The following is a 26,463-nucleotide window of genomic DNA, read 5'->3' on the forward strand; positions in this document are numbered from 1 at the left end:
CTGCTAACTCGCACTTTACTCGGCTCATCCTCCACTGCAACATCACGGTGGGTCCTGGAGGAGGCTGGCCGGCTAACTCGCACTTTACTCGGCTGCTAACTCGCACTTTACTCGGCTGCTAACTCGCACTTTACTCGGCTGCTAACTCGCACTTTACTCGGCTGCTAACTCGCACTTTACTCGGCTGCTAACTCGCACTTTACTCGGCTGCTAACTCGCACTTTACTCGGCTACTAACTCGCACTTTACTCGGCTGCTAACTCGCACTTTACTCGGCGGCTAACTCGCACTTTACTCGGCTGCTAACTCGCACTTTACTCGGCTGCTAACTCGCACTTTACTCGGCTGCTAACTCGCACTTTACTCGGCGGCTAACTCGCACTTTACTCGGCTGCTAACTCGCACTTTACTCGGCTGCTGACTCGCACTTTACTCGGCTGCTGACTCGCACTTTACTCGGCTGCTAACTCGCACTTTACTCGGCGGCTAACTCGCACTTTACTCGGCTGCTAACTCGCACTTTACTCGGCTGCTAACTCGCACTTTACTCGGCTGCTAACTCGCACTTTACTCGGCTGCTAACTCGCACTTTACTCGGCTGCTAACTCGCACTTTACTCGGCTGGTGACTCGCACTTTACTCGGCGGCTAACTCGCACTTTACTCGGCTGCTAACTCGCACTTTACTCGGCTGCTAACTCGCACTTTACTCGGCTGCTAACTCGCACTTTACTCGGCTGCTGACTCGCACTTTACTCGGCTGGTGACTCGCACTTTACTCGGCGGCTAACTCGCACTTTACTCGGCTGCTAACTCGCACTTTACTCGGCTGCTAACTCGCACTTTACTCGGCTGCTAACTCGCACTTTACTCGGCTGCTAACTCGCACTTTACTCGGCTGCTGACTCGCACTTTACTCGGCTGCTGACTCGCACTTTACTCGGCTGCTGACTCGCACTTTACTCGGCTGCTGACTCGCACTTTACTCGGCTGCTGACTCGCACTTTACTCGGATGCTGACTCGCACTTTACTCGGCTGCTGACTCACTCTTTACTCGGCTGCTAACTTGCACTTTACTCGGCTACTAACTCGCACTTTACTCGGCTGCTAACTCGCACTTTACTCGGCTGCTAACTCGCACTTTACTCGGCTGCTAACTCGCACTTTACTCGGCTGCTAACTCGCACTTTACTCGGCTGCTAACTCGCACTTTACTCGGCTGCTAACTCGCACTTTACTCGGCTGCTAACTCGCACTTTACTCGGCTGCTAACTCGCACTTTACTCGGCTGCTAACTCGCACTTTACTCGGCTGCTAACTCGCACGTTATTCGGCTGCTGACTCGCACTTTACTCGGCTGCTAACTCGCACTTTACTCGGCTGGTGACTCGCACTTTACTCGGCTGCTAACTCGCACTTTACTCGGCTGCTAACTCGCACGTTATTCGGCTGCTGACTCGCACTTTACTCGGCTGGTGACTCGCACTTTACTCGGCTGCTGACTCGCACTTTACTCGGCTGCTAACTCGCACTTTACTCGGCGGCTAACTCGCACTTTACTCGGCTGCTGACTCGCACTTTACTCGGCTGCTGACTCGCACTTTACTCGGCTGGTGACTCGCACTTTACTCGGCTGCTAACTCGCACTTTACTCGGCTGGTGACTCGCACTTTACTCGGCTGCTAACTCGCACTTTACTCGGCTGGTGACTCGCACTTTACTCGGCTGCTAACTCGCACTTTACTCGGCTGGTGACTCGCACTTTACTCGGCTGCTAACTCGCACTTTACTCGGCTGGTGACTCGCACTTTACTCGGCTGCTAACTCGCACTTTACTCGGCTGGTGACTCGCACTTTACTCGGCTGGTGACCCGCACTTTACTCGGCTGCTAACTCGCACTTTACTCGGCTGCTAACTCGCACTTTACTCGGCTGCTAACTCGCACTTTACTCGGCTGGTGACTCGCACTTTACTCGGCTGCTAACTCGCACTTTACTCGGCTGCTAACTCGCACTTTACTCGGCTGCTGACTCGCACTTTACTCGGCTGCTGACTCGCACTTTACTCGGCTGCTAACTCGCACTTTACTCGGCTGCTAACTCGCACTTTACTCGGCTGCTAACTCGCACTTTACTCGGCTGCTAACTCGCACTTTACTCGGCTGCTAACTCGCACTTTACTCGGCTGCTAACTCGCACTTTACTCGGCTGCTAACTCGCACTTTACTCGGCTGCTAACTCGCACTTTACTCGGCTGGTGACTCGCACTTTACTCGGCTGCTAACTCGCACTTTACTCGGCTGCTAACTCGCACTTTACTCGGCTGCTGACTCGTACTTTACTCGGCTGCTGACTCGCACTTTACTCGGCTGCTGACTCACTCTTTACTCGGCTGCTAACTTGCACTTTACTCGGCTGCTGACTCGCACTTTACTCGGCTGGTGACTCGCACTTTACTCGGCTGCTAACTCGCACTTTACTCGGCTGGTGACTCGCACTTTACTCGGCTGCTAACTCGCACTTTACTCGGCTGCTAACTCGCACTTTACTCGGCTGCTAACTCGCACTTTACTCGGCTGGTGACTCGCACTTTACTCGGCTGCTAACTCGCACTTTACTCGGCTGCTAACTCGCACGTTATTCGGCTGCTGACTCGCACTTTACTCGGCTGCTAACTCGCACTTTACTCGGCTGGTGACTCGCACTTTACTCGGCTGCTAACTCGCACTTTACTCGGCTGCTAACTCGCACGTTATTCGGCTGCTGACTCGCACTTTACTCGGCTGGTGACTCGCACTTTACTCGGCTGCTGACTCGCACTTTACTCGGCTGCTAACTCGCACTTTACTCGGCGGCTAACTCGCACTTTACTCGGCTGCTGACTCGCACTTTACTCGGCTGCTGACTCGCACTTTACTCGGCTGGTGACTCGCACTTTACTCGGCTGCTAACTCGCACTTTACTCGGCTGGTGACTCGCACTTTACTCGGCTGCTAACTCGCACTTTACTCGGCTGGTGACTCGCACTTTACTCGGCTGCTAACTCGCACTTTACTCGGCTGGTGACTCGCACTTTACTCGGCTGCTAACTCGCACTTTACTCGGCTGGTGACTCGCACTTTACTCGGCTGCTAACTCGCACTTTACTCGGCTGGTGACTCGCACTTTACTCGGCTGGTGACCCGCACTTTACTCGGCTGCTAACTCGCACTTTACTCGGCTGCTAACTCGCACTTTACTCGGCTGCTAACTCGCACTTTACTCGGCTGCTAACTCGCACTTTACTCGGCTGGTGACTCGCACTTTACTCGGCTGCTAACTCGCACTTTACTCGGCTGGTGACTCGCACTTTACTCGGCTGCTAACTCGCACTTTACTCGGCTGGTGACCCGCACTTTACTCGGCTGCTAACTCGCACTTTACTCGGCTGGTGACTCGCACTTTACTCGGCGGCTAACTCGCACTTTACTCGGCGGCTAACTCGCACTTTACCCAACTCATAATGACGGTGTGTCCTGGACGAGGCCGACGGGCTAACTCACACTTTACTCGGCAGCCCATTTCCGCCTACGCACCCCTTTCACTGTGGTCCGTGTCAAGGCCTCGAAAAGACCACTTTTGTGCCGAGTGAACTTTCAGGAAGTGTCGAATAACAACAATAGTAATAAAAATAAGGACAGCTATCTAAGTAATGCTAGCATGCATGCTAGCAAACATTAGCTTCCCTCTCTACATATGAAATGACATTTTGTCAAGTTACAAAAATATTTAAAGTTTGTATTACTCACGGATGACACGGTGCCGTGTTGTTGTGGAGCGAACACAGAGAAGCTAATGCAAATAACAACAGAAGAAAATAACAAATCCAAAAAGATGGTTTGACCAAAACAGACTATCTTTGAATCCCAGTAAGACTAAAATAATGCTATTTGGTAACAATAGAAGATAAAGTCAAACACAGATACAAGTAGACGGAATACAAATTGAAAGAGTAAATGAAACCACATTTTGAATAAATTGAACTGGAAAGCTCCTGTCAAAAATATATAACATAAAATAGAAACAAATATATCAATAATCCAGGCAACACAGGGGAAAAGGGTTTACTACGTCTGCCTCACAACACGAAGGTTCGATCCTTCTGTGTGGAGTTTGCAGGTTCTCCCTGTGACTTCGTGGGTTCTACTCAGGCTTCCTCCCACCTCCAAAGACATGCACCTGGGGATAGGCCCCTCCCACCTCCAAAGCCATGCACTAGGGGAGAGGCCCCTCCCACCTCCAAAGACATGCACCTGGGGATAGGCCCCTCCCACCTCCAAAGACATGCACCTGGGGATAGGTTGATTGGCAACACTAAATGGTCCCTAGTGTGTGAATGTTGTCTGTCTATCTGTGTTGGCCCTGTGATGAGGTGGAGACTTGTCCAGGGTGTATCCCACCTTCCGCCCAAATGCAGTTGAGATAAGCTGGGAAAAGCGATAGGAAATGGATGGATAACCGGAAGAGAGAGCCTTCCTTTGCTAACCATGCCCCCGAGTCTATGGTCAGCTCCTCCCCGGTCTGCCATGCTTTTGTTTGGGCTTGTTGTCGTCTGTTGGCCCTTATCCAGTGGGATAGGCTCCATCACCACCATGATCCCGAGAGGGACAAGCGGTAAAAAATGGATGGATGGATAACCAGAAGAGTGAGCCTGTCTGCCATGCTGTTGTTCCAGCTTGTTGTCGTCGGTTGGCCCCCATGCAGTGGTCCGAGCATCAGGTTAGCGTAGCATCCTAGCTCGGAGAAGGACTCCAGCGTAGTTTGGTCAAAAAGTCAGAATATTCTGCGATATCTCAACTTTATTAAGGTTGCCAGATCAAAAAAACAACTTTTCAGTGTATGTCCTGCAGGCTCTGCACAAGATACACAGCACAAGCATGTGTGACATAAAAGTAGTTCAACTAAATGGGACTAATCGTGGCGGTCCGCTACCTGTACGTTTAGTGTCAGAGCTCAGTCCGCATTGCTGGCAGTAAGTCGGACACATTTCCAGTGCAGGTTTGAGTCCGCCACGGCTGCCCTTTGTCACCCAGTCTGTTCATAACATTTATGGACAGATTTTCTAGGTGCAGTCAGGGCTTTGAAGGGATCAGGTTTGGTGGCTGCAGGATTAGGTCTCTGCTTTTTGCAGATGATGTGGTCCTGATGGCTTCATCTGGCCAGGATCTTCAGCTCTCACTGGATCGGTTCGCAGCCAAGTGTGAAGCGACTGGGATGAGAATCAGCACCTCCAAGTCAGAGTCCATGGTTCTCGCCCAGAAAAGGGTGGAGTGGCATCTCCAGGTTGGGGAGGAGACCCTGCCCCAAGTGGAGGAGTTCAAGTACCTGGGAGTCTTGTTCACGAGTGAGGGAAGAGTGGATCGTGAGATCGACAGGCGGATCGGTGCGGCGTCTTCAGTAATGCGAACGCTGTATCGATCCGTTGTGGTGAAGAAGGAGCTGAGCCGGAAGGCAAAGCTCTCAATTTACCAGTCGATCCACGTTCCTGTCCTCACCTATGGTCATGAGTTTTGGGTTATGACCGAAAGGACAAGATCACGGGTACAAGCGGCCCAAATGAGTTTCCTCCGCCGGGTGGCAGGTCTCTCCCTTAGAGATAGGGTGAGAAGCTCTGCCATCCGGGAGGAACTCAAAGTAAAGCTGCTGCTCCTCCACATGGAGAGGAGCCAGGTGAGGTGTTTGGGGCACGTCCGACCAGTAGGAGGCCACAGAGAAGACCCAGGACACGTTGGGAAGACTATGTCTTTAGACATATGCATAAATAATGAAAAAAGACAACTATGCATTGGCAGTATTGTTTAACTTAAAAAATGATTAATAGTGAATTGAAAATTAGGCCTAAAAGGCTACGAAGTGCTGCCACAACGAGAAGTGCGAAAAAGCTCAAACGATCGCTCTGGAGGGACGGGCCAAAACGTTTGCATTCACACTATGATTGGGTAACCAAAAGATGGAGTTGGACATTTGAAAAGCGAGACCCGGTCGCATGATTGGCCACCGGAAGATGGACTCAGCCCGGTGATAGGTTTAGCAAAGATGGACTCGCAGAGATGATTATTCATGTGGTGAGACATCCACCATATTGCTTGGTTTTAAATGACCTGTTCATTAAATATGCCTGCTTGTCAAGCCAGCTTCTGTTCTCACTCTTTTTCAATTCTGTGCTTTTCCTTTGGTCATCAATTCATGTAAACAGTACACTTCAAGTGCATAGCAGATAAATAAAAACAAGTATCTGTTTACATGTCCTGACCAAAAAGGGATAGGCTGAAGCTAAAAGCTTATTATGCTTACCCTTTCCACGATCACTTTGTACATGTCAAATAGAGAAAACAAAAACAAAGATATTGATCTTCAGATGAAGAAACACAAGAAAGGAACCTAGAGTCTCCGTCAACATCATAGTACCTGATCACATATATTGTTAAGCATGTAAATACATGTATTTACCAATATATAACATAACACCTTCTATTTTAATTGTGTTTTCTTTATTTTCATGACTATTTACATGGTACATTGTCACTGAAGGCATCAAAACTATGACACCTGTGAAGTGACAACCATGAAGCTCATGCAGAGAATGCCGGGAGTGTACAAAGCAGTAATCAGATCAAAGGGTGGTTATTTTGAAGAAACTACAATTTAAAACATGTTTTCAGTTATTTCACCTTTTATTTTGTTAAGTGCATAACTCCACATGTGTTCATTCATAGTTTTGATGCCTTCAGTGACAATCTCCAATGTAAATAGTCATGAAAATAAATAAAATGCATTGAATGAGAAGGTGTGTCCAAACTTTTCTCACTGGCACTCTTCGAGGGTGGACACTCACCTTTCCTCTCCCTTATCTCTCCTGCTTGCTTCTTTGTCTTGTCTTCACTTTTTATGTTGCCTCTTTTTGCACTGCTCTCCAAATCTAAACATTGGAACTATTTAACTGGCCTCAACGAAATTGACAAGATCTTGAGTTTGGTGGAACCTGCTTGTCGTGACGGAGCGGTTGTTGCTGGACACGTGACGGACTCTTGGGAGAAGGAGTGCTGAGTGCCTGGCAACCCTTTTAAGTCGAGGACGTGAAGCTATTTACTTATTGGGAATTCTGACAACTGGACATCTGCTGATTGGAGTAAGCGTTGCTCTGGTTTGTCCACAAATTGGAAGTTGCTGGCAGTCTACAAAGTACTCCAAAGCTGCCATCAATGATTGGGGGATGCAGGAAGAACTGTGGACACTCTTGTGATTTGAATCGCATCGGACTGTCTGCCCCGCAGGAGTTTGAGGACCAGTCATGGACAATTTAGAGTGAAAAGCACATTTTATTTTCACTTGTATACAAAACATTCTAACTTGGATAGTTTCCCTGGCTTCGAGACTCTCCCGAAGGACAGTGCGGCGAAGACACAACAAACACACACCTGTTGTTGTTGACTTTGGACTTATCGGCTGCACGACATCAAGGCCACGGAACAGAGACACTACAGGCTTGCACACACACATGCATCCACAAAAAGAATATACGCCACACACACATATCCAACGCCCTCAACGTGAATCCCATAGGCGTGATGGAAGGATGGGCAGCACCTGAAAGCTGCGGCCAGCCACCATGACCCTGCACTCCCTCCCCTCTGTTGCTAGATATCTCGAGATGTATGTTGTAATATGTATTTGTGCTTTGCTATGGAGGTTTTCTCCCACTCCAGACTGGGTCCCCTTAGTAGCCCAGTCTAGATTGTATTTTTTTAGTCATCTTTTCCCAGCGTTTACCTTTTTCCCCATCTTTTACGGGGGGCCTTGTGGTGACTCATCAGCGTTACTCTTCTGTAACCCTGTACACTGTTGGTTTGTGTAATCCTGAACGGGTTTGTGCTGAAAACTGGTGCAATGACAATAAAGACCTATCCTTAAAGACCTATTCTAAAACACATTGAATGAGGTGTGTCCAAACTTTTGGCCTGTACTGTGTGTGTTTGTCTATATATTGACCAGTCCAGTTTATAGTTTCCAGGAGCCTGAATCAACACGTCTTCATTGCCATTTTCTGTTTTCTTGCAGGAGTCTTATCCCTCAACACCCCCAATATGGTTTGTAGACTCCGATGATCCAAGTCTGGCAGAAGTGTTGGAGCGCTTAGAAGATGTCCGCAAAGGCAGCACGTTGGTGAGTTTACCCACATGGATCCAGTTCACAGACTAGAGCTCTTTGATTTCATTATAAAATCTGATTCTTTAGATTTCCCCATAATGGATGCATTAAGTTGAAAGCACATGGTGATCCACACAGATGAAAAGAAGTCATTCAGGATGTAATTAGAGATGTCCGATGATGGCTTTTTTGTCGATATCCGATATTGTCCAACTCGTAATTACCGATTCCGATATCAACCGATACCGATATATAGAGTTGTGGAATTAACAAATTATTATGCCTAATTTTGTTGTGGTGCCCCGCTGGATGCATTAAACAACGTAACAAGGTTTTCCAAAATCAACTCAAGTTATGGAAAAAAATGCCAACGTGGCACTTATTGAAGTCACAAAGTGCATTATTACTCACCGGTTCAACAAGAATTTAGCAACCGCTTTCCAAGATCTATTTTGTGTATGTGCAACTGTCATGCTGTGATCGACAGCTTGAATCTTAGTCACTTTATTTGTCCCAAATGTCACGTGGGGGTCTCGCAGTTTACTGCTCGGTTGTTCTCTCGGGATGCAAAATGGACAAGTCCGGACGACAGCCTTAAGGTAGGATATGATTTCATCTTTGCAAATCATAACGCATATCAAAAAACAGGAAGCAAACCAAAAGTCGCACGTGACGCTAAGCTAGAAACTTAGCAGAGGACTGAAGAAGATAGAAACAAGACATGAAGCTAGGTGCCTGTTGCTTGCAGCAAACAATGATGCCAGCCTGAGCGTGGCGAGCAAGGTGAATAAAACAGCTCTCTGATTAGTGGTTGACAGCAGCTGTGTGTGGGACCACTAACCAGAGGCAGGTGAACCCAATTAATCACCATGGTGACCAAAATAACTTAAGATCATTTAAGAGGTTGTTCAAATGAATAGCGCTTACGAAGTACAAAGAAGAAGAATTCTGAGAAATACTTTCAACCTTATTGAAAATCAGATATTCTGCTTCTCAGCATGTTAATAATGACTGAATTAATTGATTACATGTTACAAAAGGGTTGTGTATACTAATTCACAGATGTTATTTTATTATAAAAAGGTCAGTAAATGATTCTATATATTTTTAAACGCTCTGAAGTGGGAAAGGGGTAGGAATAAATAAGCTTTGCTTCTTCCTACTCCTTTTCGGACATGATGTCAAGTGAAATGATATGAAACTGTGTGATGTATTATACTGTAAGTGTGTTCGTGTTCCAAATAAACTAAAAAAAAGAATAAGCCCAGGAGTACACACAACAGGAACTAAGGGAGTCCAAAACTAACAGATCATAACTTGCCAAAACATGTTCCGTACCACAGATGATGACACCAAATAGCATTTTTTAATAAAGTTCAACCTTAGTTGTGGCAAATTTATACAGTACAGGCCAAAAGTTGGGACACACCTTCTCATTCAATGTATTTTTCCTTTATTTTCATGACTATTTACATTGTAGATTGTCACATTGAAACTAGGAATGAACACATTTGGAGTTATGTACTTCACAAAAAATGACTGAAAACATGTTTTTATAGTCTAGTTTCTTCAAAATAGCCACCTTTTGCTCTAATTACTGGTTTGCACACTCTTGACATTCTCTCGATAAGATGAAGTGAAAACCATTTCAGGTGACTACCTCTTGAAGCTCATGGAGAGAATGCCAAGAGTGTGCAATGCACCAATCAGAGCAAAGGGCGGCTATTGTGAAGAAACTAGAATATAAAACATGTTTTCAGTTATTTCACCTTTTTTTTGTTAAGTACATAACTCCACATGTGTTTATTGATTCATTTTGATGTGACAATGTACAATGTAAATAGTCATGAAAATAAAGAAAACACATTGAATGAGGAGAAGGTGTGTCCAAACCTTTGGCCTCTACTGTACATGTATTTGTAAATTTGTTTTGTCAAACCACTTTTGGTTACAATTGCTAGCGGTTGGTGGACTTCTTCTTTTGTTTTGTTTTTTATTCAAATGTTTTTTTTTTTTATTTTGAGCTGGTGACATAATCCATTTTTAATGTTGTTTCCTGTCAACACTCTGTGCAGCTTCTTCAGCAGTTAAAGCGTCTCATTTGTGACCTCTGCCGGCTTTACAACCTGCCTCAGCATCCAGATGCAGAGATGCTCGACCAGCCTCTACCTGCTGGCCCCATTATTCAAGAACCAAAAGTATGTGCTAAATGCAATAACAGTTTATTTTGTCATGTTGGATGACTTATTTTAACTTCAGCACGGGCCATCTGATGAGGTGACGTCTGAGGAGGAAGAAGAGGAAGAAATGGGAGAGGTAGCAATGTATTTTACTTCTGGGAAAATGTGTTATTATTTTTTATGAACTCTTATCTAAATGCCACCGATTGACTGTGGCAGCAGGACATTGACCTGGACCAAGACTTGGACCATTACGACATGAAAGAAGAAGAGCCGGTAGAAGGCAAAAAGTCAGAAGATGACGGAATCGAAAAAGAAAATCTTGCCATCTTGGAGAAGATTCGTAAAAACCAGAGACAGGACCACTTAAATGTAAGTTTGTTTTCCTAAATACCAGTGTATTAAAAGTCCCATTTTGTACGTTTTAAAATTACAACTTGCTGTTTTGTGCGCGTAGCCGAAATGCGAATCGGATGTGGTTGTCAAGGCCTATCTCTAACAGTGTGACTCCAAGAAGTAATATTCTGCACTCTATCCACTTTTTACTAGAGATGACCGATAATATTGGCCGACTTCTTCAGAAAGGTTAAAAAATTAAAAACGGTTTTACCTTTGCTGAGAGACGAAGATGATAAAACACGATTTTAAAACGCCATTGACTTGTCAAGTTTAAAATGGCTGTCTATAGTGACGCCAAGGCTGGTGACTCTGGGACGCACTTCATTCTGCACTGGTCCCAAGTCAGGCAGCCTCCTTCCAAGGACCCAGACCATGCGGTGGACAGAGTGTGGGTCCTGGTAAGCAGCGGCTGGAGCGATATGAACCGAGACGGTACAGCCTACAGGACACTTCCTGGTTACGTCTGTTGTGAATTATATTTATATAGCGCTTTTCTCAAGTGACTCAAAGCGCTTTACATAGTGACACCCAATATCTAAGTTACATTTAAACCAGTGTGGGTGGCACTGGGAGCAGGTGGGTAAAGTGTCTTGCCCAAGGACACAACAGCAGTAACTAGGATGGCACAAGCGGGAATCGAACCTGCAACTCTCAAGTTGCTGGCACGGCCACTCTACCAACCGAGCTATGCCGCCCTTACATTTACGTCACGTATTTTCTGCTCAGTCGCACGGGGTCGAATGTTAACAAACTTAAAAGACAAATGTCAAATAGTTTTTAGTGTTGTCTTGGTTGTTTACCTTATTTTAGAGCAAGCTACTAAAAGCTACCGTCGCCGTCTGATTAGAGCTGACCGATCATGGTAGATGGTTGTCATGGAGATGTGTCGCGTGTTGACAAGTGTTCTGAAGCTGTTATTCCTAATTATTAGTTAACGATGGATGTATTGTTATGCTTGTTGTAGTGGGACATGTACCTTTTTAAAAACATGCAGACAATCCAGAAGATGTCCCGGAAAGAGTCCTTATGGCTTTATCCACACAATCTTCACCACGCCGAGTGTGTGTGACAATCATTGGTACTTAAACTTCACTTCAAATCATTTGGGAGGATTTTAAAACAATACTAGAAAGTAAGCAATGTTAACAAAAAATTAACACAAATGAGGTGTTTCCCGATCCAATACTGATATGGAATATGAGTGGAATACCAGCAAAAAAACAAGTATCGGATGATATTGGCTTGCATCTAAACTCGCCGATACAAGCAGTCCAGCCGCGCGCTTACTTGGGCAGTTGGTTAACATCCAAAGGTCCTCCAATCTGCACAGAAAGGTCATCTTTTATTTTATTTTAGTTGTTTACAAAAGTTAAACATGACAAGCTATACTGTAGACTACTCTGTGGACATTTGCCATAAATGTACTTAATTGAACAATATTGCAGTTTAAAGCAGCACATTTGTCAAAATAAACAAGTATCACATGATTATAGTTGCATATTACTTACATAAACACAAAGTCTCCAAGGCAGGAGCGTATGAGAAAGTATCCAGTAACCAACATGTCAACATCTTTCAATTTACTGCATCATGCCCTCAATTTAATGAATTCTTGTGACCACTAGGTGTCACAAAAATGCAAATTAACACTCTCCTTCAAAAAAAGCACAGATCTGCCATAAGGTTAGTGTTTTCATACTTACCATTGTTGTCTCAATGAGTATTTTCACTTGAGCAAACCTCTTCTAACATTCCACACTACAAAATAAAAGTATGTACCCGATTGTAGCTGAGATAGGCGCCAGCGCCCCCCGCAACCCCGAAAGGGAATAAGCGGTAGAAAATGGATGGATGGATGATTACTGCTGATATTGTATTGGATTGATATGAGTATCGGCCAAGCCCCAATGTCCCCATATCGGTATTGTATTGGAATGAAAAAGTTGAATGGAGACACTCTGAGTCAGCACTCGACAGCGGCACGCCTCATTCAATAAATTGGTGGTGCCAATACCAGAGCTAGTATCAGTAAATGATCAATACAAGAGTGATTGGATAGATTGTTTATGTTTACACACTCAGGATATATATCCTTGGACAAAAGAGGACTTTGAAGGCAAAACAAAATCATATGAAAGAGTAGTGGATAGTTGATTTTGCTTTCGTTTAATTATTCTTTACTTTTTACTTTGTTTTGCTCAAACAATTGCATGTAAAAAGAGAGAATAAAGACCTGATTTAAATATTGTGGGGATATTGTTAAACTGTCATTTGGACTCACAATGGATATAAAGAAACGTGTACAGTCATTGTGATCGGTGTTGGTATCGGCCAATGTCACTCATGGATGATTGGAATCTGCAAAAAAAAAAACCCTGATTGAAACATTCTGAATTTTATCGATATGTCAAGTAATCGGATAAAAGAAACTGTACAGCCTCAATGCCTATTTTAAGGAAAATTGTTTTGATAAACAGCATATATTTTTCTTGCCATTAGCTTCATTATTTCAGTTTGAAAATAAACTTAATCAGCATTGAAATAAACATCCATCTATCCATTTTCAACCACCTGTCCCTTGCTGGGTCGCCGAGTGTGCTGGAGCCTATCTCAGCTGCAACATATGTGCATTGATAAGATTATTATTAAAAAAAAAAAAAAACTTCTCCGCTGTTCGCCGCCACACACACACACACACACACACACACACACACACACACACACACCACCGCTGTCATGTGCACTCTGTTACTAAGTCTGGATTTTGTAAACATTTTCTAGTTATACTCAAACAATTAAATTCCAACAACATAAGATAAAAAATAGAGATGTCCAATAATATTGGACATATTATCGGCCGATAAATGCTTTGAAATGTAATATCGGAAGTTACCGGTATCCGTTTCAAAAAGTAAAATGTACAACTTTTTTTAAACGCCGCTGTACAGAGTGGTACACGGACATAGGGAGAAGTACAGCACGCCAATAAACCTTAAAGGCACTGCCTTTGCGTGCCGGCCCAATCACATAATATCTACGGCTTTTCACACACACAAGTGAATGCAAGCCATACTTGGTCAACAGCCATACAGGTCACACTGAGGGTGGCTGTACAAACAACTTTAACACTGTTACAAATATCCGCCACACTGTGAACCCACACCAAACAAAAATGACAAACACATTTAGGGAGAACATCCGCACCATAATACAAGGTAAACACAAAAGAACAAATACCCAGAACCCCTTGCAGCACTAACTCTTCCAGGACGCTACATTATACACCCACCGCTACCCCCATTATTAGGCATAATAATTTGTTAATTCCACGACTGTATATATCGTTATCGGTTGATATCGGAATCGGTAATTAAGAGTTGGACAATATCAGAATGTCGGATATCGGCAAAAAAGCCATTATCAGACATCTCTAATAAAAAAATTATCTAAAACAATACCTAAATTGAAATAAATAATAATGTAAAGTATTTGAAAAAAGATCAATATATATAAATAGTATAATGCATATACTGTATATTTTGTAATACTAAATCAATAATGGATAGGCCAAATACAGAATGGTACCAGAGACACAGTCCAATGAAGGAGTCTACAGGGAAGCATAGTCGCTCTAGTTTGGTTGTTGCACTGCAACCAAACTAGACAGTCAATGGATGAATTCTCGGCCCGAATATCTCTTGGAGTTTATGGGCAGTTGCCAGCCTGAATGCTGGCTCCCGCATGATAGTTGGAGGACTTGAGGCTGAATTCCTGTTTGATTGACGGCGAAATAAGGAAATCAGCAATTTTGAAGTACAAACCACCACCGTTGTAACATTTTTCAAGTTTCATTTTGGTGTTCCGAGTCGATCTGGGCCCTTTTCCAAACATTTGGTTACTTTTTTGTAATTAACAAGTTGTGACTAACGACACAACTTGCATCTTTTTCTGGTGGTATTGGAGATTGTCTCCTCGTGTTTGGAGACTCTGAACTTCTGTCGTTTTGCAATGTCCCCAACAAGCAGCCAGTAATGCAGTGGCCTAGTGGTTAGAGTGTCTGCTCTGAGATGGGTAGGTTGGGAGTTCAAACCCCGACCGAGTCATACCAAAGACTATAACCATGCTTGACACTCAGTTTCAAGGGTTAGAATTGGGGGATAAATCACCATGGCACCGCTGCTGCCCACTGCTCCCCTCACTTCCCAGGGTGTCATCAAGGGGATGCAGAGGACACATTTCACCACACCTAGTGTGTGTGTGTGTGTGTGTGTGTGTGTGTGTGCGTGTGTGTGAGACAATCATTGGTACTTACTCATACTGTTTCCACATTGCGCATTTGGTAGTCTGCGGTCTGCAGGTTTATGTTGGATGTCCACATCTCAGACATGTTGCCTCCACAAACGTTGAAGTTATTACTGATAAAGGAGAATTAACCGATGATTAACTTATCTTTTCCTCCCTGTCTTGTGAATGTTTGCATGCTATGCTAAATAAGAATCTGAAAACATATGATTCTTTGTCTGGTATCAGTTCAAGCAGACTTTTTAGTCTTGTGACTTAAATGAAGATCAGACCACATTTCATGACCAATATATGCCTACATTTAAGTAATCCAAAGGGTTCACATACTTTGTTCCTTCACTATATATTCAAATGAATATAATTGGAATTACTGCTGGAATGATATTATTTTAATAGACGTGTAAGTAATTATGATCTCAGCTTTGGGTCTGTGTAATACTTGAGTGACCACAATGTGCACCAGGAATTCTTAGGGGGATTTGTGCATTTGCTGAAGCAAATGAAAAATTTAGAGCGGAGGGTCATTGCTAATGTATCATTACGTCTTACCTCAATAGAATAGTTCATCTTTTTGTTAAAGGGGAAATGCATTTCTGGGGGGAATTTTGCCCATCGTTCACAATCGTTATGGAAGACATTACGATGGAGGGGTTGATTTTTTTAATGCATTTTAAATATTAAATAAACATAAGTCCAATTGGAGCTCCACTATTTCAGCCATAAAATCTGATAAATAACCATTCAAAAAGTGCCAACAGTGTTCAATTTACATTTTGTGACTTGGATATTAACCAAGTATTGCTGACATTGTTATTTTAAACACTAAGGCAGACAAACTAAAGCGGGAACATAATCACTTCTGTGTCTCCCGTTGTTGACATCATCGTGTGGTTTGCTGCTCTCTGTAAGTTTATTCTAAATCGTAAATCATGCATCTCACCTGGCCAAGGATATAATCTGACAAGTTGGGACACTTTGACAGCCGTTTGGGACCTGAAACTGGCGAGCACGACACAAAAAGCACTTTTCTTTGCGAGGATTATGAGACGTTTTTCATCTAAATGAGAATATATGAACATCCTAGCAGTCGACATCCAATGACAGCAGTCATTGGACAGCAATTGATGATTTATTATGTTTGTTGACCCCTAATAGTCTGCAGTAATAACGTGATGCGTTTTTTTAAATGAATGCTTAAAATGATCTTAGTACGTAAATATTACATTTTATTATAAATGTTTCCATTTCTACATTGAATATAAACTTACATCATCTATATAAAACCCTAATGGAGGTATTTGGATGTTTTTTTAATTTTATTTTATTTATCAATCAGAATGAATTAAAAAAAAAAAATCCTTTTCTCGTCATGTCTTTCCTAATGATTGTGGACGATAGGCAAAACTCCCCAAAAAAAGTGCAGTTCCCCTTTAAGGAGTAAGACAATGATGTAATCTAGTTCTGCATTTTTCAGGGCGCAGTTTCTGGCTCTGTGCAGGCCTCGGACCGCCTCATGAAGGAACTCAGGGAGATCTACAGATCACAGAGTTACAAGACAGGTGACTAAAGACTCTTTCTTGACCAAAAGCGGTCCAGTTTCCCCATCCGTGTGCAGCAATATTAATGAAAGATGAAATGTTCGGGCCTTGTTGACCAGCATGGGCTAATACACATGGAGTTACAAACAAGATTGTTTTAACCCTTTGTTTAAAAGACTGTTGGTTTTTCAGCCTGAAAATGGGAACATTTGAAAATGACGCATTAAATCAAGGTTAGGTTTCCTCTAGTTTGCCAAGTCGATACCTGTGGTGAGGGGCGTGGTCACAATGACATCATCGTATAATTTGCATAGTTTGCTATGATATGATTTGATTTAAAATGGCTCCATTAATGTATAGATACATTTATAAACACATCTGTGGTATTAATTAGTATTACATATATTTTTATATTATATCTTTTTGCTTTTTTTTCAATGGTTGCTGTTTATTGTACAATATGCCTTGTTGAGAATTGTTCAAATGTCTAAGGACTTTTAGGGACTTTTTCTTTATCAAAAAGGTCTTGCAACAAATGTAGCATCTTTTTCTGGTGTTATTATAGACCAGGGGTGGGCAATTAATTTTTACCATATAATACAATGCAAAAATGTCTATTTCTGCAAAAGGTTAATTTATGTCACTTTCTCCTGCATCCTCTTTAAAAGTCCAACATTTTTCCCCGTCAGATTTGGACAACCATCTGTTGTCACACCTGCCAGCTTGTCCCATTTCAGTCCTAACATGTCCTTTACCTCTGTGAACAAGTCATTACTTGTGGTTGTCCCTTTATTTGACTGCATGGCTGCCAGCTCCTTTGTCATTTGAAAGTCTTCAGTTATCCCGTGTAAGAAGATGAGCAGCTGGGCGATGTCACGTACATCGCAGCTCTCATCCAAAGCCTGAGAAAAACAGTCAAAGTCGGCCGTTCTGTTCTTCAGCTGAAGCTCCGAGTTTCCAGCGAATGGTCTCAACCCGCCTCGTTACAGTGCGTCGGGAGAGTGACACGTTGTCAAATGCACCCCTCTTCTCCGGTTATATCAGCGCAACAGAGTCCAATAAGCACTCCTTAAACTCTCCGTCAGAAAACGCTTTACTTTTTCTGGCGATTTTGTGACAAATAACAAAACTTTTCCTGACGGCTGCATCTCTGGGGGTGTGAAATTTGGCAAAAAGTCCTTGTTGGTTTTGCAGTTTTACCATCAACGCATCAGCCTTCCTTGCGCGCTCTCATCAGACAGATTTTGCTATTTTTCCTCCTGCTTCGTGGTGTAGTGGCGATTCAAATTATAGGCTTTAGCAGGGGTGTATATTGTTGCGTCCCGGAAGAGTTAGTGCTGCAAGGGGTTTTGGGTATTTGTTCTGCTGCGTTACGGTGCGGATGTTCTCCCGAAATGTGTTTGTCTTTCTTGTTTGGTGTAGGTTCCCAGTGTAGCTCATATTTGTAACAGTGTTAAAGTTGTTTATACGGCCACCCTCAGTGTGACCTGTATGGCTGTTGACCAAGTATGCATTGCATTCACTTATGTGTTTGTAAAAGCCGCATATATTGTGTGTATGAGCCGGCACGCTGTTTGTATGGATGAAAAGTGGACGTGACGACAGGTTGTAGAGGACGCTAAAGGCCTTTAAGGCACGCCCCCAATATTGTTATCCGGGTGGGAATCGGGAGAAATTCGGGAGAATGGCTGCAAAGGGAGATGGGAGATGTATGGTTGAATTATATACACAGTAAAGACATGTGAAGTATCCTTGTACACCTGTTAGTTAAACCTTTCTACCAATTATATACCAACAATTATACTTCTATTATTATTTACATCCCACATGTAGTTTGTAATTTAAGTCGATCATAGTATTAACTACTGTGTTGATTCAAGAGTGATATATTTTTCCAAGACATTGATCTTAAAGTGTTTTTTAACAGTTCAACAAAATATTTTGAGTTTTTAAATGTACATTAGTTGTTATCAACTATAGCCATCATATTTCATGTGTTCAAGAAATGCCTTGTAGTGATTTATTGAAGAGATTTCCTAAAACCATACAAAACACTGAACTAATGAAATAAAGCATGGATGTTGTACCTTTTGGAATATCTTATTAATATGTCAAGAAATGTTTTTCAATAGAATCAAACTATATTAACTACGAATGCTGTAGTACATAGTTGGAATGGCTAATACTGATATGGTGAAGATATTTTCTCCATAAAAACAATTAACTTTTGATGCTGTGGTATAGTCTGGACAAATGGGTTTAGATCATAGCATCTAGTAGGTAGAAACCATTGCTAGGCTTTCTTGCATTTTTAAAGAAAGTCTATGTAGGAAATGCCTTCCAAAGCATTTTAAAAATGGCAAAATCTCTTCAACTTCCCCAAAGGGCACCTTCACCCCAGAGTGATATTTTTAATTCCTGTTTTTTCTTTTAACTTCACTGGGTTCCTCGACAGAGGTCAAAACTTGGTGTTGACATAAAAGGCAAGAGGCAGGAAATGTAGGCAAGCAGTAACCATCCTAGAAGACTCATTGAAATCACACAAATGGGTTATTTCAGGCCAGATATTTTGTGTGTTCTGGCAATGCTGACTTAATGGCGACAAGGGACATCGCTCTGTTTACACCTTTAGGGGACCTCTAACAGTATGGGGACAAAAAAACAGGTCCCTAAAGGGAAACCTTTTTAAATGATAGTCAGATCCATTCTGAAGATGATTTTTAATGTTTGGCCCATAAAACATGTTTACTGGTTAGTTTGAGTGTGAGACATTTGCACAGCAGCCCCCTCATCAGGCTGTAGCTGGTACTGCACTCACTGCTCTGCTCACGCTTCTTCCGTGTATAGTTACAGGTAATCACTTTTTTTTTAAAAGGGTCCTCAGTAGTCACGTACAAATTTGTGCGCATTACGCAAAATGATTTTAAGTTGGTCCCCATGAAGCATATGAACTCTTTTTCCCCAGGGTCCCCACTAAGACTGATCAGCACATGACTTCATCGATCCAGAGATTTAAAGACGTGTATGAGCTAACTGGCCAGTGGACATCAAGCCTCATTTTTTTATGCCTCCACAAGGCTGGTCCGCACAAACTTGGTCCCCATTCCAAATGATAACGTGTGTGTGTGTGTGTGTGTGTGTGTGTGTGTGTGTGTGTGTGTGTGTGTGTGTGTGTGTGTGCGCGTGCGCGTGCGTGTGTGTTAGATTCAGTGGTTCTCAAATGGGGGTACGCTTACCCCTGGGGGTACTTGAAGGTATGCCAAGGGGCACGTGATATTTTTTTTAAATATTCTAAAAATAGCAACAATTAAGAAATCCTTTATAAATATATTTATTGAATAATGCTTCAACAAAATATGGATGTAAGTTCATAAAGTGTGAAAAGAAATACAACAATGTGTTGACAGCTAGATTTTTTTGTGGACATGTTCCATAAATATCGATGTTAAAGACTTGTTTTTTTGTGAAGAAATGTTTAGAATGAAGTTGATGAATCCAGATGGATCTCTATTACAATCCCCAAATATCTATGTGTAGAAATCTTCATTTATAATTGAATCACTTGTTTATTTTTCAACAAGTTTTTAGTTATGTTTATATCTTTTTTTCCAAATAGTTGAAGAAAGACCACTACAAATGAGCAACATTTTGCACTGTTATACAATTTAATAAATCAGAAACTGATGACATAGTGTTTTTCAACCAAAAATGCTTTGCTCTGATTAGGGGGTACTCGAATTAAAAAAATGTTCACAGGGGGTACATCACTGAAAAAAAGGTTGAGAACCACTGTTGTAATTCATATGCAATGTTTTCAAATCTGATTTATTATAGAAACATCCTAATATTAGTCACAACAGCACATAAGAGCAGCTCTTGCTTTGCACACAACATAAATTAAATCTTAAATATTAAACACTCTTGATGCACAACATCAACAAACATATTTATTCATACAACACAATTATGGCTGTCACAATTTGAAGGAAAAATAATAATTTTGAGTAATTTGTAGGTCATCTGGCCCACTTCTAATGTCATGTCTGTATGTGTCATTTCACAGGTATTTATTCAGTGGAACTAGTCAACGACAGCCTTTATGATTGGCATGTCAAGCTAAGGACGTAAGTGGCGAGAACTCTGTTGGTTTCTGTGTGATTTCTGTTACATTTGACCTGTTTCTTTCTAGGGTCGACCCAGATAGTCTGCTGCACAGTGATTTGCAGGTCTTAAAAGAAAAGGAAGGGGTGGACTACATTTTGCTCAATCTGTCTTATAAAGTGAGTTATCTTATTTACTATCAAGTTCCGTTTCTGCACTAAAGACTGAAATATTTATTTTCCTTGTTTTGACAGGATAATTTTCCTTTTGACCCACCTTTTGTGCGAGTTGTCTGTCCTGTGCTCTCTGGAGGGTGAGTGAGCGCTCATCTCATCTTGCCCTGTTTGAGTACACATTCCTTTCCAGGAATAATTCTCACATTTATTTTCCAGTTATGTTCTTGCAGGAGGAGCATTGTGTATGGAACTTCTCACAAAACAGGTGGCTTAATCATTTTAGCATACTACATGACTGTGATTTCCAAATCCTGTGTTTTCTTTTGTATTTTGCAGGGGTGGAGCAGTGCCTATTCCATAGAATCTGTCATCATGCAGATCAATGCAACTCTAGTGAAAGGAAAGGCCAGGGTTCAGTTTGGGGCCAATAAGGTGACACAATCTATGTATTCATGGATTGCCACTATTCGTGTTTAAGTGTCTTCAGTCAGGCCTCACGTCAACATCACAAGGATTTAGAAGCCAATTCGTTTGCTATTTGAGATCTGCCATCGGATGCAAACCAGTTATATGCAAAACTACTTGAATACCATACCATACCAACTTTATTTATAAAGCCCTTTAAAAAAACAACCGCAGTTCAAGAACAAAGGGCTGTACACCACAAAGAAATAGAGGAAACTAAAAAATAACATTTAAAACAGAAGCAAAATACACATTGAAAAAGCAAATACAAATTACCCTAAGAACATTTTTTTAGATAAAAAGCAGTTAAAAAGTTACAAGTTAAAACCAGTTTAAAGACTCATGCTGGGTTAAAAGCCAGTGAATAAAAATTGGTTTTGAGAAGGGTCTTAAAAATAGCCAAAGAAGGGGTCTGTCTCACACAAAGAGGGAGATCCTTCCAGAGTTTGGGGCCCGCAACAGAGAAGCACGGGTTCTCTCACCAAACCAGGGTTCTGATTTAGTTTTGGCCTTTTTGCTTTTTAAAGGAGCCACTGAGTTCAAGGCTGTTTCACCAGTGGAGACATTCTCAGCGTCAGAAAAAACAGAGTCAGAGGGTAAAAGAAACCTGGTTAAAAGCAATAATTACATGACCAGGAGTGGAAGGATTAAAATAGACTCACCCCCTCCAACATTATGTCCACCAAATGGCTTGCAATGCAATAGACTTGACAAATACATAATAATGATCAGTTTTGACTGCTCCGGAGCTTAAAAGTTTAACTACAGTACAGGAAAAAAGTTCGGACACACCTTCTCATTCACAACACAACTGATGGTCCCAACCTTATCGATAAAGCAAGAAATTCCACTAATCAACCCTGTTAAGGCACAGCGATCAAGCGAAAACCATTTCAGTGACTCTTGAAGCTCGTGGAGAGAATGCCAAGAGTGTGCAGAGCAGTAATCAGAGAAAAGAGTGGCTCTTTGGAAGAATCTAGAATATAAAACATGTTTTCAGTTATTTCACAACTTCCCATGTGTTCATTGATAGTTTTGATGTGACAATCTTCATGAAAATAAAGAAAATATTGCATTGACTGAGAAGAAGGTGTGTCCAAACATTTTGTCCTGTACTGTACATTTGTTGTTGTGGTTCACAATGGCGGAGAACTACCGGTACATTGCATCACATTTAGGATGATTTATGATGCAGGCTTTTTGCAATTGTCTGATCGTTCATTTTTGTCATACCTACAGTTGAACCGAAAACTTTGGAAGAATAAGTGATAATCAGGGTTTCAATATCTGTTTGTGGTGGAAGATGATGTCATGGACACACTTGCATAATTGGCCATGCTGCTTGTACACTCACTATGTTTCAATGTAAGGACTTGGTTCCATTTTTCAAATAATTCTGCTCAAAATTAGCTTTCTTAAACACATGGAAACACCTTATCTGGTCGTCTTCGGCTTGTGAAAAAATCGGATTAGCACACCTAGATTACGCGATTGGAAAACTCTTTTCTCTGGCATGTGAGCCTTATTAGTGGCAATCTCCGGGAGGACCAACACGCCGCTCTTTACTACAATATTCACAAATGAAGAAGAACAAGCTGGTGGGGGGACTTGCATACAAAGTAAACATACACAAGCTGAATTAAGCCAATAGTTTTAAATGTATGATAGAAAAACCTACCTGTTTAAGAACTCATCCAAATGGAATTTACTATTTTTCATACATTTGACTTATAAGGTGCCTTTCTGGGCCTCAAGGACACTGTACAAAATCAAAACAATAAAATCAATTGGATGAAAACAACAAAGATTAATAAGATTCACAATGAATAAGCAGTCGGGAATAGGTGTGTTTTGAGTCTTGATTTGAAGAGGGATATTGAGTCTAAGTTACGAAGGTCTGGTGGTAGAGAGTTCCCAAGATGAGGGGCAGAGCGGCTGAAAAAGACATGCTTCACTATGGAAACTTTTTCATTTACGAACCCGTAAAGTTTGTAAATCACTGTATTGACCGTCTAACCGCAACCTCCTAATGAGATGGCAGTAGCTGCTTTCTAGGTATCATGCCGCTGCCAACAGGCAAAAGTTTGCATACACCTTCTCATTCAATGCTTTTTCTGTATTTTCACGACTATTTACATTGTAGATGGTCTCTGAAGGCATCAAAACTATGTATGAACACGTGGAGTTATGCACCTGAAGAAAAAAGGTGAAATAACTGAAAACATGTTTTATATTCTCAAATGGTTTTCACTTTTAATTTTAATAATATACTTTATTTGTAAAAAAGCACTTTACATTGAATAAACAGTCTCAAAGTGCTACAGTGTATTAAAGAAACAAAAAGATGATAAAAATAAAAACTAGAACAGCCTAATAGCTAGAACTAGTATGCATATTATATAAAAAAAAATGATTTTTTTAAAAAGAAGGGTTTTTAAGCCTTTTTTTAAAAGCATCCAGTCTGCGGTGCCCTCAAGTGGTCAGGGAGAGCGTTCCACAGACTGGGAGCAGAAAGCCCGGTCTCCCATAGTTCGTAGATTTGTCCTCGGAGGTTGGAGGAAGTTAGCCTGTTTGGAGCGGAGGTGTCCCGTGGAGGATTTAAGGGTGAGTAGTTCTTTGAGGTAGAGGGGGGCATTTCCACGGAGGCACTGGTGGGTTAGTAGAGAGACTTTGTATTCAATCCTGAGTGGAACAGGAAGCCAGTGAAGGGATTTGAGAATCGGTGTGACGTGTTCATATTTCCGCACTCTCATCAGGATCCATGCAGCACTTTTCTGTATGAAAGGTGTCATAGTTTTCATGCCTTCAGTGACAATCTTCAACATAAATAGAAAAGGCATTGCATTGAGAAGGTGTGTCCAAGCTTTTGACCTGTACCGTATGTACCTCTGCGTGCTCTTGAACATGTTTGTTGTGCTACTCAGCGGGTGTTCGATGTCAATTGCATTCATCTAATTGTGTGTTTGTGTCCCAAAGAAGCAGTACAATCTGGCCCGAGCACAACAGTCATACAAGTCCCTTGTGCAGATTCATGAAAAGAACGGTACGTGGTACACTTGTCACTGGTTTGGGATCAGGACACGCCCACTTACATGACTCAAGTCTTCTTCTCCTGCATCAGGCTGGTACACGCCCCCTAAAGAGGACGGATGAGGGAAGCTGACTACTATGCACTGGGAACATGAAGCAAAGTGTCTCAGTTTCTTTGGACTATTTCCCAGTCAGACTTGTTGGGAGTGCAGAGCTGCTCGGTTGCTTCACCTGACAAGTATCCTTCGTATGATGTGAGGCTGTTCCTTGTCCTCTTCATATATCTTCCATTGTCTGCTCTCCACTTCCAACGTGGAGGAAATGTTTCTCCTTCAGCTGCTTTGACAAAATGGACTTCAAACGGGAACTCTGAAAGCCGTACCAGAGCCTTCAAAAATGGCACGACGCCTCACCTGTTTTTATTGAGCTTTTTTTTAATTATTATTATTATTAACAGGTACAAATATTGTTCTAGCAAATGTTTTTTTTATTATATTATGAGAATCCTAGACAATAAATGAGCCAGTTGTCATAGCTTGAAGGCTTCTGTTCAAAAGGAAATGACATACTGCTCTTTCTTCCCAAAATATGCAGCGTTCGGGTCCAGATGAACTATGGCTTATCGTGAGAGAACTTGGGAAAAAAAAAAAATCAAATAGGCACTTCTGTGGTGAATGGAGGGAGCTTCATCATGTCTTGTTTCAGAATGTTTCAGCAGAATGGAGCATCATCATGTCTTGTTTCAGAATGTTTCGGGTCCAGATGAACTATGGCTTATCGTGAGAGAACTTGGGAAAAAATCAAATAGGCACTTCTGTGGTGAATGGAGGGAGCATCATCATGTCTTGTTTCAGAATGTTTCAGCAGAATGGAGCATCATCATGTCTTGTTTCAGAATGTTTCAGCAGAATGGAGCATCATCATGTCTTGTTTCAGAATGTTTCAGCAGAATGGAGCATCATCATGTCTTGTTTCAGAATGTTTCAGCAGAATGGAGCATCATCATGTCTTGTTTCAGAATGTTTCAGCAGAATGGAGCATCATGATGTCTTGTTTCAGAATGTTTCAGCAGAATGGAGCATCATGACGTCTTGTTTCAGAATGTTTCAGCAGAATGGAGCATCATGATGTCTTGTTTCAGAATGTTTCAGCAGAATGGAGCATCATGACGTCTTGTTTCAGAATGTTTCAGCAGAATGGAGCATCATGATGTCTTGTTTCAGAATGTTTCAGCAGAATGGAGCATCATCATGTCTTGTTTCAGAATGTTTCAGCAGAATGGAGCATCATCATGTCTTGTTTCAGAATGTTTCAGCAGAATGGAGCATCATCATGTCTTGTTTCAGAATGTTTCAGCAGAATGGAGCATCATCATGTCTTGTTTCAGAATGTTTCAGCAGAATGGAGCATCATCATGTCTTGTTTCAGAATGTTTCAGCAGAATGGAGCATCATCATGTCTTGTTTCAGAATGGAGCATCATGATGTCTTGTTTCAGAATGTTTCAGCAGAATGGAGCATCATGACGTCTTGTTTCAGAATGTTTCAGCAGAATGGAGCATCATGATGTCTTGTTTCAGAATGTTTCAGCAGAATGGAGCATCATGATGTCTTGTTTCAGAATGTTTCAGCAGAATGGAGCATCATGATGTCTTGTTTCAGAATGTTTCAGCAGAATGGAGCATCATGATGTCTTGTTTCAGAATGTTTCAGCAGAATGGAGCATCATGATGTCTTGTTTCAGAATGTTTCAGCAGAATGGAGCATCATGACGTCTTGTTTCAGAATGTTTCAGCAGAATGGAGCATCATGATGTCTTGTTTCAGAATTTTTCAGCAGAATGGAGCATCATGATGTCTTGTTTCAGAATGTTTCAGCAGAATGGAGCATCATGACGTCTTGTTTCAGAATGTTTCAGCAGAATGGAGCATCATGATGTCTTGTTTCAGAATGTTTCAGCAGAATGGAGCATCATCATGTCTTGTTTCAGAATGTTTCAGCAGAATGGAGAATCATGATGTCTTGTTTCAGAATGTTTCAGCAGAATGGAGCATCATGATGTCTTGTTTCAGAATGTTTCAGCAGA

At 42.0% G+C, this 26,463-nt stretch overlaps 1 protein-coding gene across 4 annotated transcripts in view; it reads left to right on the top strand.

Annotated features, from left to right (window-relative positions):
- LOC133563499 (ubiquitin-conjugating enzyme E2 Q2-like) overlaps positions 1-24,942 on the top strand; it is a 29,748-nt gene extending 4,806 nt beyond the window's left edge. Inside the window, exons 1-13 of one of the 4 annotated variants that reach the window (XM_061917662.1) lie at positions 10-47; positions 8,098-8,202; positions 10,263-10,385; positions 10,447-10,503; positions 10,587-10,739; positions 16,543-16,627; positions 20,670-20,730; positions 20,796-20,886; positions 20,962-21,020; positions 21,100-21,148; positions 21,220-21,315; positions 24,325-24,391; positions 24,470-24,942. In XM_061917662.1, the coding sequence (XP_061773646.1) occupies positions 10,338-10,385; positions 10,447-10,503; positions 10,587-10,739; positions 16,543-16,627; positions 20,670-20,730; positions 20,796-20,886; positions 20,962-21,020; positions 21,100-21,148; positions 21,220-21,315; positions 24,325-24,391; positions 24,470-24,501 (798 nt within the window). In that variant the 5' untranslated portion in view covers positions 10-47; positions 8,098-8,202; positions 10,263-10,337 and the 3' untranslated portion in view covers positions 24,502-24,942. Of the gene's footprint in view, positions 1-9; positions 48-8,097; positions 8,203-10,262; positions 10,386-10,446; positions 10,504-10,586; positions 10,740-16,542; positions 16,628-20,669; positions 20,731-20,795; positions 20,887-20,961; positions 21,021-21,099; positions 21,149-21,219; positions 21,316-24,324; positions 24,392-24,469 lie in introns of those variants that run through there. The other 3 variants (XM_061917659.1, XM_061917661.1, XM_061917660.1) reach the window with 3 other exon arrangements.
- The last annotated feature ends 1,521 nt before the right edge of the window (positions 24,943-26,463 follow it).

This window comes from Nerophis ophidion, linkage group LG12 (assembly GCF_033978795.1).
Source record: "Nerophis ophidion isolate RoL-2023_Sa linkage group LG12, RoL_Noph_v1.0, whole genome shotgun sequence".
NCBI classification, from domain to species: Eukaryota; Metazoa; Chordata; class Actinopteri; order Syngnathiformes; family Syngnathidae; genus Nerophis; species Nerophis ophidion.